At 67.4% G+C, this 14509-nt stretch overlaps 2 protein-coding genes across 6 annotated transcripts in view; one reads left to right on the forward strand and one right to left on the reverse strand.

Moving 5' to 3' along the window:
• Nucleotides 1-305: 305 nt before the first annotated feature.
• DGAT1 (diacylglycerol O-acyltransferase 1) lies at nucleotides 306-6672 on the forward strand. The gene is made up of 17 exons (XM_064507973.1): nucleotides 306-532; nucleotides 1579-1666; nucleotides 2537-2577; nucleotides 2757-2842; nucleotides 2987-3039; nucleotides 3151-3256; nucleotides 3340-3474; nucleotides 3604-3678; nucleotides 3807-3910; nucleotides 4174-4212; nucleotides 4409-4450; nucleotides 4605-4649; nucleotides 4804-4916; nucleotides 5093-5158; nucleotides 5259-5346; nucleotides 5454-5516; nucleotides 5691-6672. Exons 1-17 carry the CDS (start codon nucleotides 378-380, stop codon nucleotides 5835-5837), a joined length of 1446 nt encoding a protein of 481 aa, XP_064364043.1. The 5' UTR covers nucleotides 306-377; the 3' UTR covers nucleotides 5838-6672.
• A 791-nt stretch (nucleotides 6673-7463) lies between these two features.
• LOC112991955 (casein kinase II subunit alpha-like) overlaps nucleotides 7464-14509 on the reverse strand; it is a 31772-nt gene continuing 24726 nt past the window's right edge. For all 5 annotated transcript variants that reach the window (XM_064507976.1, XM_064507979.1, XM_064507977.1 and 2 more), the window contains 8 exons: nucleotides 13860-13919; nucleotides 12640-12723; nucleotides 10271-10381; nucleotides 9587-9688; nucleotides 8948-9048; nucleotides 8596-8744; nucleotides 8291-8380; nucleotides 7464-7981 (listed from right to left, as the gene is read on the reverse strand). In XM_064507976.1, coding sequence (XP_064364046.1) covers nucleotides 7866-7981; nucleotides 8291-8380; nucleotides 8596-8744; nucleotides 8948-9048; nucleotides 9587-9688; nucleotides 10271-10381; nucleotides 12640-12723; nucleotides 13860-13919 — 813 coding nt within the window. In that variant the 3' untranslated portion in view covers nucleotides 7464-7865. The remainder of the gene's footprint in view (nucleotides 7982-8290; nucleotides 8381-8595; nucleotides 8745-8947; nucleotides 9049-9586; nucleotides 9689-10270; nucleotides 10382-12639; nucleotides 12724-13859; nucleotides 13920-14509) is intronic.

A 14509-nucleotide genomic window follows, 5' to 3' on the forward strand; every position in this document is an offset into this window, starting at 1 on the left:
AGGCCCGCGTCGTCATTGGCCCGCGCCGCCGCCGCTCATCGGAGGGGGCGGGGCGCCGCGGAGGCGCCTGGGAGATGGAGTTCCGGCGAGGCCCCGCCCCCTCCTGGTGGCCTCCCCCCGGATTGGCCCCTCTCCCTCCGGGCTCGCCCCCAGCCCGCTCCCCGCCCCGCCCCCACCGAGGTGGCCCCGCCCCCAGCCGCTCGCTCCCAGGCGTCCCCGCGCGGCGCCGCGGGCGGAACTACGCTTCCCGGCGTGCCCCGCGGCCCGGGGGCGGGGCGGTTGCCCGGGTTACCGGGGCCGTGGCGGGGCGCGGTACGGTGGCCGCGCGGGGCGCCGGGGCCGGGGCGGGCGCGCTCGCTCACACGGCCGGGCCGAGCATGGGCGACCGCGGCGCGGCGGCGGCCGGCGGTGGCCGGCGGCGGCGCGGGGCGGCGGCGGCAGCAGCAACAGCGGCCCGGCAGCCCCCCGCGGCCGAGCAGGGCGGCGGCGAGCCGGGCCCCGACGGCGGGAGCGACCTCGGCGGCGACTTCAGGTAACGGCGCCGCTGCCCCGGCGCCGCCGCCGTTACCCCGCGGCCCGGGTTGACCTGCCCGCTGGGGTCTGGGGGCGGCGGCCCCCCGCCGTGCCCCGGGACCCCCCCACCGGGGCGAGGCGGCCCCGGTGACCCCCGGGGGCCCCCGGACCGGGACCCCGGCGACTGCGCCCGCGGGGCCTCCGGGCTGGAGACCGGCCCCGCAGATCCCTCGCCTGGAGCCCCGTCCGCCCCGGCCCCTGGGGGGCCGTGGGGGGCTCTGGCGGCCCGCCCGGAGCAGGTGGAGCCCCCCGGGGGCTGCCAAACCCGGGGGGGGCGGGCTGCCGGGCCCGAACTGGACCCCCCCGGACCCCCCCGGACGGGAGCAGGGCACCCCGCGGGGCTCCCAACGCGCTCGCTGCGACGCACCGGGAAGCGCGAAGCTCCTGGGACGGCGGCGTCCCAAAACAGCGGTGCCTGCGGTGGGCTCGCTTTGCCCACGCCACCGGCGAGCGGCTAGTCGCCCTGCTTCCCCGCTCGAGGCCCGGCTCTTCGGGGGCCGGAGCCCCCCGGTCTGGCGGGGGGCGAGGTGAGGCCGGGCGCCTCGGCGTGACGTGCGCGGTGCCACGTGCCACCCGCCTCCGGGAAGCGGCCCGCGCCCCTGGGTGGGGAGAGGGGGTGTCGCAACCGGGCGATGACTCCTCTACCCCGGGAGCGGCGGAAACCGGGCTGAACTTCCACCCCGCCGGCGAGCCGCTTCCCGGCGCGGGGCCGGCTGCGAGGCGCTCGCCTTGTCCTCGCCGCGATCCCTGATCCGGCGCCCGCAGGTGCGGCCACACAGTTTCCCGCTGATCGATCCGGCGCCGGTTTCCGGGCCTGCGGCTGGCGTTGGTGCCGCGTAACCTTATCTATCCTGACGTCCCGAGCGCTTTTAGCCCCTGCTTCCCGGCCGCGTTCCCAAGTCGCAGCCCTGGGGCCCGTCCCGGTGTCCGTGCGGGGCCTCCGGGGCGGCTCAGCCCCCGCCGGGCCCCGGTGCTCACGCGCTGCTCTCCCTTCTCCGTCCCCAGCTGCCACAAGGTGCAGGAGTCGCTGCTGAGCTCGGCCAGCGGCTACAGCAACTACCGCGGCATCCTCAACTGGTGTGTGGTGATGCTGGTGAGTGGGGCAAGCGCCCGGAGACCCCTCGGCCCCCTCCGAACGCGGTCCCTGCTCCGGGCGCCGCGGGCAGAGCGCGGCGGCTGTGCGGGGAGCGCGAGCGGAGCAGCAGGGAGCGGGGCCGGAGCTCCGGAGAGCGGCTCCGCGGCCAGAAAAGGTGCAATGAGGCAGCGGCTAATCCCGCGGTGTGCGTTTAATTCAATTAGCGGGTGAAACCGAGCAGAAGAGGCTTGGAAGCAGCAAGCACGCTCTCGGATTAGCTGAAGCTCTCGCTAACGGCCCGACGCGTGCTGTCCATGGCAGCCGGGCGTGGGGGCAGCCCTGCGCTGGGCAGCGCGTGCCGGGGCGCCTGAACCTGCCTCTACGCCCCGCTGGGTTCTGCAATCGCGGTGTCGCTCCCGGGGGAAGTGTGAAATAGCTGGGCGTGGAGACACGTCGCTGCTGCCTGTGGCACCCTTATCTGGGGCCCTGCTGGCACATGACTCGCCCCACGCCTGCGGTAACCCTTGCACGGATCTGTGGCCGGGTGAGGCAAGCGCTTCCCCGGGATTTCCCAATTGCGGGTTGCGTGGAGGGAGGACGCCGTCCCCGTGCACACGGGGCACAGCAGCTCCCGGGAGCGGTGCTGAGGTCAGGCTGAAACGGTCCGAGCCGGGTTGCGCCCCGAGGCTGCGGGATGCTCTGGGCACAGCTGCGGATGCGCTCCAGCGCCGGCCGTGTGCCGCGGGTCTAACGGGCTCCTGACCGTGTGCCGCAGGCCGGGCACGTCCCGGCCTCGTGGAGCGGTCCCGGAGCCCGCAGCACCCATCAACCGCGAGGGCTTCGCCTCTGCTCCCTTCGCTCCCGGTAACTCCTGCCTTTTCCCTCCAGGTCCTGAGCAACGCCCGGCTCTTCCTGGAAAACCTCATCAAGTGAGTGCTGGGCTCCCGGGGGGGAGCAGGGCCGTAGCGGGGGCCCGGAGGCTGTGGCAAGCGCGTGCCGGCCGCGGCACTGCACCACCGTGTGGGACGCGGCCGCACTGCTGCTGCCCGCGGCCCCGCGTGCCGGGGACGGATCCGGCGCCGCTTGCTCAGGCCCCCTTCCCTTGCAGGTACGGCATCCTGGTGGACCCCATCCAGGTGGTCTCCCTGTTCCTCAAAGACCCCTACAGCTGGCCCTCCCTGTGCCTGATCATCGGTGAGCGACGGGCCTCCCCGGGCGAGCAGGGCGCCGGGGGCCGCCCCGGGCAGCGGGAGGGGAGCCGGGGGCCGCGGCGCCCGCGTGAGCGGGGCCCAGCGCGTCCTGGCAGCTCTGGTAACGCTCTGCTCCCTCCGTTTGCAGCGTCCAACGTGTTCGTGGTGGCGGCCCTGTCCCTCGAGAGGCGGCTGGCAGCGGTGAGCCCCCCTTCGCTCTGCACCGTGCCCCCGAGCTCCCCCGGGGGGGTCTCTGCAGGCGGTGGGGCGCCGGGTGCCGCAGCCCGGCCCTCTCACGCCTCCCTCCCGCAGGGCTCCCTCTCGGAGGGCGCCGGCGCCGTCCTGCACGCCATCAACCTCCTGGCCATCCTCTGCTTCCCGGCCGTGGTGGTGCTCATGGTGACCTCCATCACGCCAGGTGAGGGCTGGCCGCGGGGATGGGGCCGGCAGCCGGGCCGGGAGCGGGATGCGGCCCGGCTCACCAGCTCCTCCTCCTCGCAGTGGGGGCCGTGTTCACCCTGGCCATCTACACCGTCATCTTCCTCAAGCTATTCTCCTTCCGAGACGTGAACAAGTGGTGCCGGGAGAGGAGGGAAGCGAAAGCCTCCCCGCGCCCGGGCGACGGCTCGGCCGCAGGTACCGGGGCCTGGCGCGTCCCCCTCCGTGGGGCAGCGGCTGGACGTGGGGGGAGCCAGCTCGTCCAGTCGCGCCGCCAGGCCAACGCGTGGCACCAGGCCGGCGCTCAGCTCCCTGCTTCTCTTCCAGCTGCGGGGCCAAAGAAGGCCAACGGGGACGTGGGCCAGGGCAGGGTCACCTACCCGGCCAACCTCACCTACAGAAGTAAGTGCCCTGCGCGGGCAGCACGCAGGTGCCGCGGTCCGGGGCGGCCCCTCTGCCCCGGGTGAGTCCCCCAGCGGGCCCCGCGCAGCCTCCGGGACCGCCCGGCCTCACCCCCGCTGTCCTCGCAGACCTCTACTACTTCGTCTTCGCGCCCACCCTGTGCTACGAGCTGAACTTCCCCCGCTCCCCGCGGATACGCAAGCGCTTCCTCCTCCGGCGCCTCTTCGAGATGGTGAGACCCCGCCGCGCGCGGGGTGGGGGACCGGGGCTCACCTCCCTCCGCCCCGAGGGTGGCCGGGGGCAGGGACCCGCGGCAGGGTTTGGGGACAGCTTGGGGCTGGCTCTGGTTTAGCAGCAAAGGCGGCAGGACGAGGGGACGGTCCCCGACACGGGACCCCCGGCCAGGACGCTGTGGGTTCCTGGGCCCTGGGAGGGGGACGGGGGCTCCCGGCCGATGTCCCTGCTCACGGCTCTGCTGCCATCTCTGTTTTCCAGCTCTTCTTCATCCAGCTGCTGGTGGGGCTGATCCAGCAGGTAGGTGGCTGGGGGGGACACCGGGGCCCCTCTCCCCGGCTGTGCGGGAGGGCTCTGCGTGTGGCCGGGGGTCTGGGCCCCCCCCCGGCAGCACACGGGGGCCCCGCGGCGCCCGGGGGCTCCCCCAGCCCTGGGGTGGAAGCAGGGTGCTGGCACCGGCTGAGCAACCCGGCTCCAGCAGCGTTTTCCCTTTCAGTGGATGGTGCCCACGATCCAGAACTCCATGAAGCCGTTTCGGGTGAGTGAGGGGGGCCCGGCAGCGGGGACCCCCCCGTGCCCAGCGCTGGGGGGCTGGAGGCTCCGGCTCCGCTCCCATGTGAGCTCGGTGGGGCAGAGGCCGCCTGTCCCCACGAGTCCGTGGGCCGAGGGTGACGGGAGCGCTTTCCTCGCAGGACATGGACTATTCCCGGATCATCGAGCGGCTCCTGAAGCTGGCTGTGAGTGCCCCGGCTCGCCGCCCCCCTCCGCCCTGCCCGGCGATCGCTCCCGTGCCTGCCAGCGGGCGCTGGGGCCCGGCTGCCCCCCGCGGGGCTCGGGCTGGGGGTCCCGGGCTGGGGACCAGCCCCCTCACGGCCACGGCCCCCTCCGCAGGTCCCCAACCACCTCATCTGGCTCATCTTCTTCTACTGGTTCTTCCACTCCTGCCTGAACGTGGTGGCCGAAGTGATGCAGTTCGGGGACCGGGAGTTTTACCGGGACTGGTGGTGAGCGGCGGTGGCAGGTCCCCTCCCGCGGCTCCCCAGGGCTCCGGGCGGACGGCTCCGTCCCCGGGCCGGGCCGTGGGGCCGAGCGCAGGCACGAGACCCCCCTGGGGCCCCTGCGGCGGGGGGCAGCTCCCTGCTGCCGGGCCGGGCCGCGGCTCACCGCCCTCTCTCCGCAGGAACTCGGAGTCGGTGACCTACTTCTGGCAGAACTGGAACATCCCTGTGCACAAGTGGTGTCTGAGGTACGCGGCGCTCGCGGGGGGGCCGCAGCCGGGCAGGGGGCTGCGCTGGGGGGGCTGCGGCGCGGCCGGGGCCACGTGCTGACGGGGCCCCGCTCCTCAGGCACTTCTACAAGCCCATGCTGAAGCGGGGGGCCAGCAAGTGGACCGCGCAGACGGCCGTCTTCCTGGCGTCCGCCTTCTTCCACGAGGTCAGTGCTGCCTCCCGGCCCGCGCCCCGGCGCCCAGGCCGAGCGGAGGCCGCCCGGGGACCGATCCCGGGGGCGGGGGGGCCGGTGCTGACGCTGTGTCCCCGCAGTACCTGGTGAGCGTGCCCCTGAAGATGTTCCGGCTCTGGGCGTTCATGGGGATGGCGGCTCAGGTAAGCGGCGCCTGTGCTGCAACCGCGGCAAGCCCGGGCGAGGAGGGGGGTGGCAGCAGCCTGGCGCTGGCCCTGGGCCTGATGGAGGCTGGAGCCCCGGGGCAGGGACGTGCTCTCGCTCCTTCCCTCGCCGCTGCGGGTGGCACGGGCCCCACGCTGCCCCGTCTCCTCCAGATCCCGCTGGCCTGGTTCGTGTCGAAGTTCTTCAGGGGTAACTACGGGAACGCGGCCGTCTGGATCTCCCTGATCATCGGGCAGCCCGTCGCCGTCCTGATGTACGTGCACGACTACTACGTGCTCAACTATGAAGGAAGCCAGTGAGGCGCCGGCCCGCGTTTCCCTCCCGGTGCGCGGCAGGAAGGCAGGCGAGGAGGGAGCCGGGTCCTGCTGCTTCCCGGGAGCCTTTGGACTGCGTCGCAGCGGCGCTCGCGCGGAGGTGCCCTCGCCTCGGGGAGTTGCCTTGCGCCCTTTTCTAGCTGTACAGAGTCGCCGAGAGGCGTCACTATTTTTGTGAATTGAATGTCGGATCAATGCAATAGCCCCTGGGGAGGGGCGTCCCCTGCTCTGTCCTGGGCCGCGTTGGGGCCCCGGGGGTGCTGGCCCGGGGCACGGGGGAGGCGGGAGCTGAGCCTGGCTGCCTCCATCCCCCGGCAGCGCGTGCGGGTGCCGCCTCGGGGCTGGCAGGATTCGGGCGCCCGCTCCGGCCGCCCCCGCCGAAGGCCTCTACCCCGGGCTTCAAGCTTTAAGCGGCCGCCTGCGCGGCAGAGCCTCCCTTCCGTAAGGCACTTTAAAGGACTGTCCCCGGACTGTGACCGCTCTGATCCGTCCCCACGTCCCTCCCTCCGGCTGGTGCTCCCTGGGGTGCTCCTGGAGCCGGCCCCTCGGTACGAGCCTTGCGCCGCCCTCGGTGCTCAGCCCCGGCCTCGCTTCGTGCATGGCCGTGGGGGCCTGGGCACCGCCTGCTCCGTCCCCGTCCGGCTGCCCCTGCCCGCAGCCCTCTCCTTGCCACGGGGCCCGGGTGAGGAGCGGGGCTGGCCGGGGCTGCTGGGAGCCGCTGCTGCCGCCCAGCGCTGCGCCGGTCTCACTCAGCCACTTTTTAACCTTTCGGGACTGTCTGTCAAATACTGAGTGATTAAAGTGTCTTTTTCACACCTGGCCCCAGTCGTGGTCCTCCCTTGCCTCGGCGCCTGGAGCAGCAGCCGCCCAGGAGCTGGGGCTTTGCCCCGGGGGGCTGCCGCCGCCGTCCACAGCACCTGCCCTGGCCCCCTTCCCTCCTCGGTTCCCGGTGCACTCTGTCTCTGCCCGGCCCAGCCTGCCCCAGGGCCGGTCTCAGCCCCAGGCTGCCTCCGCTGCTGCCCCGGCGCCGGAGGCCGGTTACTCGTCGTGCCACCCTCCCTGGTGCGCGCCCGTGCATCACCCAGCCCCATGTGCGCAGCAACTGGAGAGCAGGTGAAAGTCTCCAGCAAGATTAAAAAAACAAAGAAAAACCCCAAACCACCACCTCAGCCCTTTGGGAGACTGCGCCTCTTCCTGCCCAGCTTGTTACAGTCCCGGCACTGCACCCCGGGCTGCCGCTCCTGCCCCCCAAACCCTGGCGCTGCGCCCGGCGGTGACGGTCCCCAGCCCTGCACGCACTCGCCCAGCAGAGCAGGGACGGGGCTGATCCCACCTTGTGGGCGCCGCTGCCCGCACGGCTCCCGGCCCTGCCCCGCGTCAGCCTCCCCGGCCCTCGCCCCCGGCTCTGCGCTAAGCCGGCGCCTGGGAGGGAAGCGCCCAGCAGGGCCCACGGCTTTAGCGTGGCGCAAGGGCACGCCGAGCGCGAGGCCGGCCCCGGCGTGGGCATCAAACCCAGGCAGCCCCTCTGCTGCCAGCAGCGTCGCGGCGCCCCGGAGACACGACCCCCTCGCGCACCGGCCCCAGCCCACGAACAAGCTGCGGGTCCTGCTGTCCTGTTAGGGACATAGAAAATAAATTTTATTATCCATTTTAAATTTCTACACTGTAGTTGCATCACTAACCATGATCCTCATGAGAAGAATGCAGCTAACTCCTTGCCCCGACACAGACACAACAGAGATCAGCCTTGGTCCGTAGCCAGAGAGTGTGATATTGTTACTGCACAGAGGAAAAAAAAGGAACCTACATTTTTGCTCTTTTTTTTCATACTCAACAGAAATAAAAATAAAATTCCAGAGCGCCCCCCACCACCCCCACCCCCTTTCTGCCTCTGGGAAGCAGCTGCTGGCGGGCGGCCCGAGCCCCGTGCTGGCGGCGGGGCGGGCGGGAGGGCAGAAGGCAGGCGCGGCACCGGCCTCGGCGGTGCGAGAAGCCAGCGGCTGAGAACTGAGTTCAGGGCTGCACTCCGGCTGCAGCGGGGACCGGCGAGCCCAAAGCGTTGGGAGAGGAGATGACGGGCGACGCAGCGAGGCCACCGATGGGCTGGGACGCGGACATCGAGGTAATACCTGCGCCGGAGACACAACGGGCCGTCAGGGAGCAGGTCCAGCCTCTTGGCCGCCCCGGAGTGCCCGGGGCGGGGGGGAGCGCGGCCTCCCTTCCGCGCCAGCCCCAACGGGCTCCTCCAGGCCTGAGGCGGGGTGAGGACCGCAACGCGCCCAGGAGGCTGCACAGCCTCCCGGGAGGACATCGCACTACCACGAACGGCTTCTCCACGGGATGGGAGAGCAGAGCCAGCGACGCTCGGCCCGACCGCGGCAACGGGACCGCGGAGCCCCCGCGTCCCTCGTGAAAGCCCCCAGGGCTCGCAGACCCACCTGCCAACATACTGGAGGAGCTGACGGGCGTGTTACTGGCCGCGAGTCCAGCCGAGGTGCCAATCCTTGCTGGGTCTTTCGCTATGGGATCTGCAGGGCAGAGGGGGAGGCAACACCTATCAGTGACAGCACACTCAGAGCGCGATACTCTCCTATCAGAGAATATTCCCGTATCAGAGGACACCACACACAGCAGGGAGGGTCAGGGCCCATGGGAGCACGGAGGCGAAGGCAGCTGCCGTGCAGAGCAGGGGGAGGCAAGGGAAGCCGGCACAGGAGCGGGGCGAGCAGCCAGGCGGACGTACAGAAGTACGGGTGCTCCATCGCGTCCCGGGCAGTGAGTCGCGTCTGGTGGTCGTAGCGCAGCAGCTTGTCGAGGAAGTCGAGCGCCTCCGTGCTCACGAGGTGCTGGTTCTCGCTGTGCACGAAGCGCTCCCACCGCTTCCGCGAGTGTCTGCGAGGAGGAGAGCAGCGTGAGCCCCGCGCCCTGCTCTTGGCACGCCAACCCCCGGCACCCCCGGCAGCCTCCCCGCTGCCCCAGTCCGGCCCTGCGCCCCCGCAGCCCCTTTGCACCCCCTTGCACCCCCCACGCCATGGGGGGACGAGCGAGGGGCGATTCGGCCACGGAGGGCCCCGCCGTCCCGCCAGGCCACCCACCTGCCAAGGATGTCGTTGAAGCGGGGATCGAGCTCTATGTTGTACTTGTCGATGTAGTCGTACAGGTCCTCCGTCCCCAGCACTTTTGCGATGCGCACGAGCTGGGAGAAGGGTGGAGAAGCAGCAACACTGACGACGAAGGCAGAGATGCATTTCCTGCTGGCCCAGCCAGAGCCCCGCAGGTCCCAGCACCTCGGTGTCCCTCGTGCTCCCCAGCGGGGACACGGAGCACGGGCTGGGCCCCCTCTGCAGCTGCTGCCTGAGCTTACGGGACTGGAAAACACATCTGCACTCGCAGTGCGCAGCTCTGAAGCCACAGCCCATCAATCCCACCCTGGCAAGGAGCGTTCGAGCCACCGGCATAATCTGGAATAACTGAAACAGGCTGCGGTGCTCTTGGAATAGCTGAGCTGCACCGCGGCCACAGCCCCCTCCAGCAGCACGTGGGGGATGCAGATGGCTCCTGTTAGCGCCTTCCAGTAAAACCAGTGCTCTGCCCCCTCCTGCCCCCCCAGTTTAACCACCAACGACCCCACCGCCGGCAGGGCTGCAGTGCTCGCCCTGCTCCGGGAGCCTGCGGCAGCTCTGCGGGAGGAAGGGCGAGGAGGGGACCGGGCATCCCACTGCCCCGGGGCTCACTTGATCGTAGTTGTCGTGACCATGGAAGAAGGGCTCTTTCCGGAAGATCATACTGGCCAACATGCAGCCTAAACTCCACATGTCTAAGCTGTAGTCGTACATCTGGAAGAGCCAAGAAAAGAGACACGGGAGGCAACGGCAGCTCTGGGGGCCACCGGCCAGCGAGGGCGGCCCAGGAGAGGAAACACCCCTCCTGCCAGCACCGTGCCCCCCTCGGAGGTCACGTGGCTGCCGGCAGAGAGCAGACGGCGGGATTTCGGGTACTGCTTCTGGCAGCTCCACGCTGCAGTTGGCCCAGGACAGTCCCCGACATAGATTTCAGGTTCAGACCCCGAGCTGCACGCAGTCTCTTCTCTGCCACATGCAGGAAAGCCAGAACCAGCCCAACCCAGAGCAGCCACCTCGGGGCCATCGAGGGCCCCTTGGAGGACAGCAGACACTCTCCTCTCTCCTCACCTTCCCCAGCTATTTCGCTCCCTGGCAGGGCTTCACCCAGGGGAGGTTACAGTGCTCTGTCACAGGCCACCCTGTCCCAAGAGCCCTTCCCAGCCAGGGCGAGTCTCAGCTGGGCTGTCCCATCTCCTCCTGCGGCTGTGGAGGGACGCGCAGCCGCTCGGGGTGCCTGGGGACGTCTCCGCACCCAGGCTCTGCCGCTGGCACGAGCAGCCGGGCCCCTGAACATACCTGGTAATCTACCAAGAGCTCCGGCCCCTTGAAGTACCGCGAGGCCACCCGCACGTTGTACTCCTGGCCGGGGTGGTAGAACTCCGCCAGCCCCCAGTCGATCAGGCGCAGCTGCGGAGGGAGAGAGCGGGCGGTTACAGGCCTGCGCAACACCCCAGCGCCCTCCGCACGCAGGGACGACTCCTCTCCTCGGGGCGAGGGAACTGCCGAGGAACAGGCGGCCGCACACCTGAGAGCGAAGCCAGAGCCCCGCTCTTCCAGCCGGCGTCTCGCAGCCCCGTCAAACACGCACCCATCACCCATCACGTGCTTCGGCACGTCCCCCTGCCACGAGGCAGCTCACAGGCACAGGCTGTCCACGGCTGACATCCATCTACCTGGTTTGAGCTCCAGACCATCCCGGACAACCTCCGCTATCCCGGCAGAGCTCTCCTTAATGCCTCACCTGAGCCTTCCTGGCTGCAGGCCCACAATTTCTGCTCGCTTCCCCAGCAGCCCTTCACACGTTTGCAACCGTTAATATGGATATTACTTCTCCTCGATCCCCCATTGTTCCCCTTCAACACTCAGTGCCCCCTAATCGCTCCCTCTGGCCTCACACGGGGCACTTCCAAGCATTACGGGAACTCTCACGGCTCTCCACGGCTCTGCCGGAGTGCCATGCCCCAGGGACGGCCGCTCCAGGGCCAGGAGGAGGTCACAGGAGCGTTTCGTGCGTTACGCCACGGCTTGCGCAGTCCGGCACGGCGGTCTCCGTTCTCGCTGGAGTACAGCACTGCTGACTCACCTGGCGACCCATTAGCAGCCCTCGCCCTCTCCGCAGCGCTGACAGCTACTCTGCGGCTCCCACCCACAACTGCGCAGATGACTATTCCTGCCTCGGCGTTGGGATTTGCATCTGCCCCTCCAGAATTTCATCCTGCTTTTCAGATCATTTCTCAAACTTGTCAAGATCACTTTGAATTCCAGAGGACTTGCAGCCCTCCCCAGCTCCGCTCATTAAATCTGCAGATGACGCACACTCCCTATTCCATCAGTCAGGTCATTAATACTGAATAATACCAGACCTGGGACAATCCCCGTGGAACCTGCGCAATGCTGCCTTCCATCCTGACAGCAAACCATTGATAACTGCTCTCTAATTACAGCTTTCCAGCCAGCTTTATACCTTACAGAAAAGGCACCTAACCCATGTTTCCCTAGTTGGCTTATGTCAAAAGTCTTATTAAAGTCAGGATATGTAACATCTACCGCTTCTCCACTGTCCACAAAAAGCCTCCCCAAGCAGCCCTCTCAAGCGGTTTTAATATTAATTTGGGGAGAGGGAAAGATTTGCTCAGCTCAAACGTCTGTCCGGGAGCACAGCGGTTACACCAAAATGCAGCTGGTCAGAAGCAGGGTGACGCGGGGCTGCGACGGCAGGGAAGATTTCAAAGAGCACAGCGCCCACGGGGCTCAGCCGTTTCCGTCCCAGTAACGAGGGCGTTTGCTGACCGTAGGCAGCTTTGCCTGCGACCCGCGCCGCAGGGAAACACCCTGCTTCCCTCTGTCCAAGCAGACTCCTTTTGAAGTCATTTTTATTTGAGGCCCCAGATGGCCAGTTGCTACAGAGGTGCTGGAAGAAATCTAAAGTTACATTTACAAGCCCAAGTTACTGACAAACAGGTGGCAAATAAAGCGAGTTTACTGGATACAGGTGTGGGTTTTATGGTCACCTGCATTTCCAAACAAACAGCTGCAAATTCAGCCTTCCCCGCACTGGAGTCTGCTGGGGCCCAGATCTAACAAGGGCCGATCAGTTTATACCTTAAGGCAGAACTCAAAGGCAACGCTCTGCTGCTGGAACGTGGGTTTGGGGGTGCTAGTGCTGCCGCGTTTGATGGTTCGAAGCAGCCCAGCGAGAGCCGCCGCGCCGGAGAAGGGCTGCAAGGAGCCCGCTGGAGACGAGCAGGACCGCGTGGCATCAGCTGTGCCACCTGAACCGGGGCAGTTTTGGTGTCAAATCCACAACTGACCACAGCAGCTAAATGTGGGATAAAGAAAGGAAGGAGCCCAAAACGAGCCTGTGTGGCCTGCAGGAGCAGCAGCACGAGGAAGCAGGTAAGAGCGCTGCTGGCTGCCCTTGACAGGGCGATGGCTCTTAGCCAGGAGCTGAGAGCCGAGCGACAGGGAGAAGAGCTCAGCCTCAGCTCACCACTGCCTCAGATGGCTGCAGCGGGAGCTAAGAGCAGGGCTGCGCTTCTCCACGAAGGCACGCCAGACGCGGCACCGCCTCACAGGGAGAGCGCGAGCCGAGAGCAGCGGGGCTGCCCGCAGCATTCCCGTGTCCCCGGAGAGGCGAAGCCGGGCCCAGCAGGGCCCCACCGTACCTTTCTGTGCTCGTGGTCGATCATAACGTTGTGCGGCTTGACGTCTCGATGCATGACACCCATGCTGTGACAGTAGTCCAGCGCCTGCGGGCAGAACGGGCACCATCAGAAAGTCTCCCTCCACACCGCGACGGAGCAGGCTCGCGCAGAGCGCCTGCGGCACGAGCCGGCAGGGCAGCGGCGAAGCGCAGGCCCGGAGGCCGTCCTGGGACCGAGCCAGACAACCGCCAGAGCCCTGCGGGGCAGCACTGAGGTCAGCCACCGCCTCGGTGACGTGCGTACTAAAAGCTGAGAGCACCGCGCACTTTCCCAAGCAACCTCCGGGCCTTGGCCCTCTTCCAGCTCCAGACAGGTGCATGCAGTCATCTCACCGCAGACCTCTCCCTGCTTTCCAACATGCACCTTTGCCTCTCCCGTGCAGAGAACCGCTAAAATAACACTTGGCCTGGCCTGGCCTGCCGAGCCTGTCGCGCTGCAGACCCACGCACCAAAGAGAGCCGTCGCACAGGTACCGGCGGCCTCTGTGCTGGCTGCCCCGCTAAGCGTGCATCAGCTGCTGCCCCCAGGCGCGACCTCTCGCTTTTGAAGCCCGGCCCAAGCCCAAGAACCACAGCTCGACTGAGCAACGCAGAGAGGCAGGGTGCAAATGTCCGTCTCCCTCGCCAGCTCTGCGCCTACCACCGCCAAAGGAGACACTGCAATACAAACATCTGATCCTCATTCAAAGGCTGCAGTCCCTCTGCAGCGTCTGCTCTGACTAAAGAACTGCAGACGGGATAATGCAGTCGATCCCGGCCAGTCTCTGCTGGCAGAGCGATGGCTGGGACAGGCAGAAAGTGCTCCGAGGAACAGTTTCGGCACCCTCAGCTCCCTGGCCGAGCAGATGCCACGCTCCATCGTGGCTCCTGCCCTTGCTGACTTGCAACTAAAGCTATTTCCAATGCCAAATGTCAGCAGAGGCGGAAGTCCGCAAGAGGACGTCATGGAAATAAGATGGCTTCTCAAGGACACAGCGACCTCGCACTCTGAGCCTCCCCTTGTGCCGTGGCCTAAGAAGCCGTCCCATGCGGACGGCTGGGCATCAGTCCAGGGGTTTTTTTGGTAGTAGCCAAATGTCCTCCACTCTCCACCTCCTGTTTCTATATTCTGACTTCCAGGAGGAGATTTAGGGATCTTAGGGATTTGTGGATTTCCCTGTCACCCCTGCCCCGGGAGCTTACCTTGAGGATTTCATACATGTAGAACCTTATGTCGAAGTCAGATAGCGTCTGGTACAATTGCTGTAAGAATTAATACAAGAGGCAAGTTAACAAAACGCAGGCATGTTAGTTCACTGTGTCTGAAGAGCCCAGGGCCAGGGATCCGGGCTCCTAATGACACCACCGTCCCCAGGGCCAGCGGCAGCCTCAGCGAGGCACCCGTCCTCCCCACAGGCACAGAAACACACACGCTTGCGGATCCACAACTCGGGCCCAGAAACACCAACGCTCTAGAGAGCACGTGGGCAGCTTTGCACCCACTTTGTACCCCAGTTTTCACCACCTGGGAACTGCCAACACACCACAGGGAGGAGCCAAACTCACAGTCTAGCTGGTCAACCTTCGTAACACGCCTGTGTCCTCCCTCCTTCCACCCAGGGGGGACCAGGGAACCCTGCTGAAATCTGCTCCTGCAGACCCAGGGCTTGGAGAATCCAGTCTCCCACACTGAGGACAGGGAACGAGGAGGAAAGAGCCGGCCTAAACACCCTTACGAAACCCAGAGAGCAGAAAGCAATGCCCTGAGACAGCCCAAAGACAAGCCTTAGGGAGATGAATCAAGGGAAAAAGGGTCACATCAAGACCTGCGGTGCGTCACCCGCTGAAAGCAG

The sequence above is a fragment of the Dromaius novaehollandiae genome, chromosome 2 (genome assembly GCF_036370855.1).
Source record: "Dromaius novaehollandiae isolate bDroNov1 chromosome 2, bDroNov1.hap1, whole genome shotgun sequence".
NCBI classification, from domain to species: domain Eukaryota; kingdom Metazoa; phylum Chordata; class Aves; order Casuariiformes; family Dromaiidae; genus Dromaius; species Dromaius novaehollandiae.

Excerpts from the sequence above, each read along its gene's own strand:
- DGAT1 (XM_064507973.1), top strand. The coding sequence starts at position 378 with ATGGGCGACCGCGGCGCGGCGGCGGCCGGCGGTGGCCGGCGGCGGCGC. Across the intron at positions 4,451-4,604 it reads ACTCCATGAAGCCGTTTCGG|GACATGGACTATTCCCGGAT; the intron begins GTGAGTGAGGGG and ends CTTTCCTCGCAG. Across the intron at positions 4,650-4,803 it reads AGCGGCTCCTGAAGCTGGCT|GTCCCCAACCACCTCATCTG; the intron begins GTGAGTGCCCCG and ends CCCCCTCCGCAG.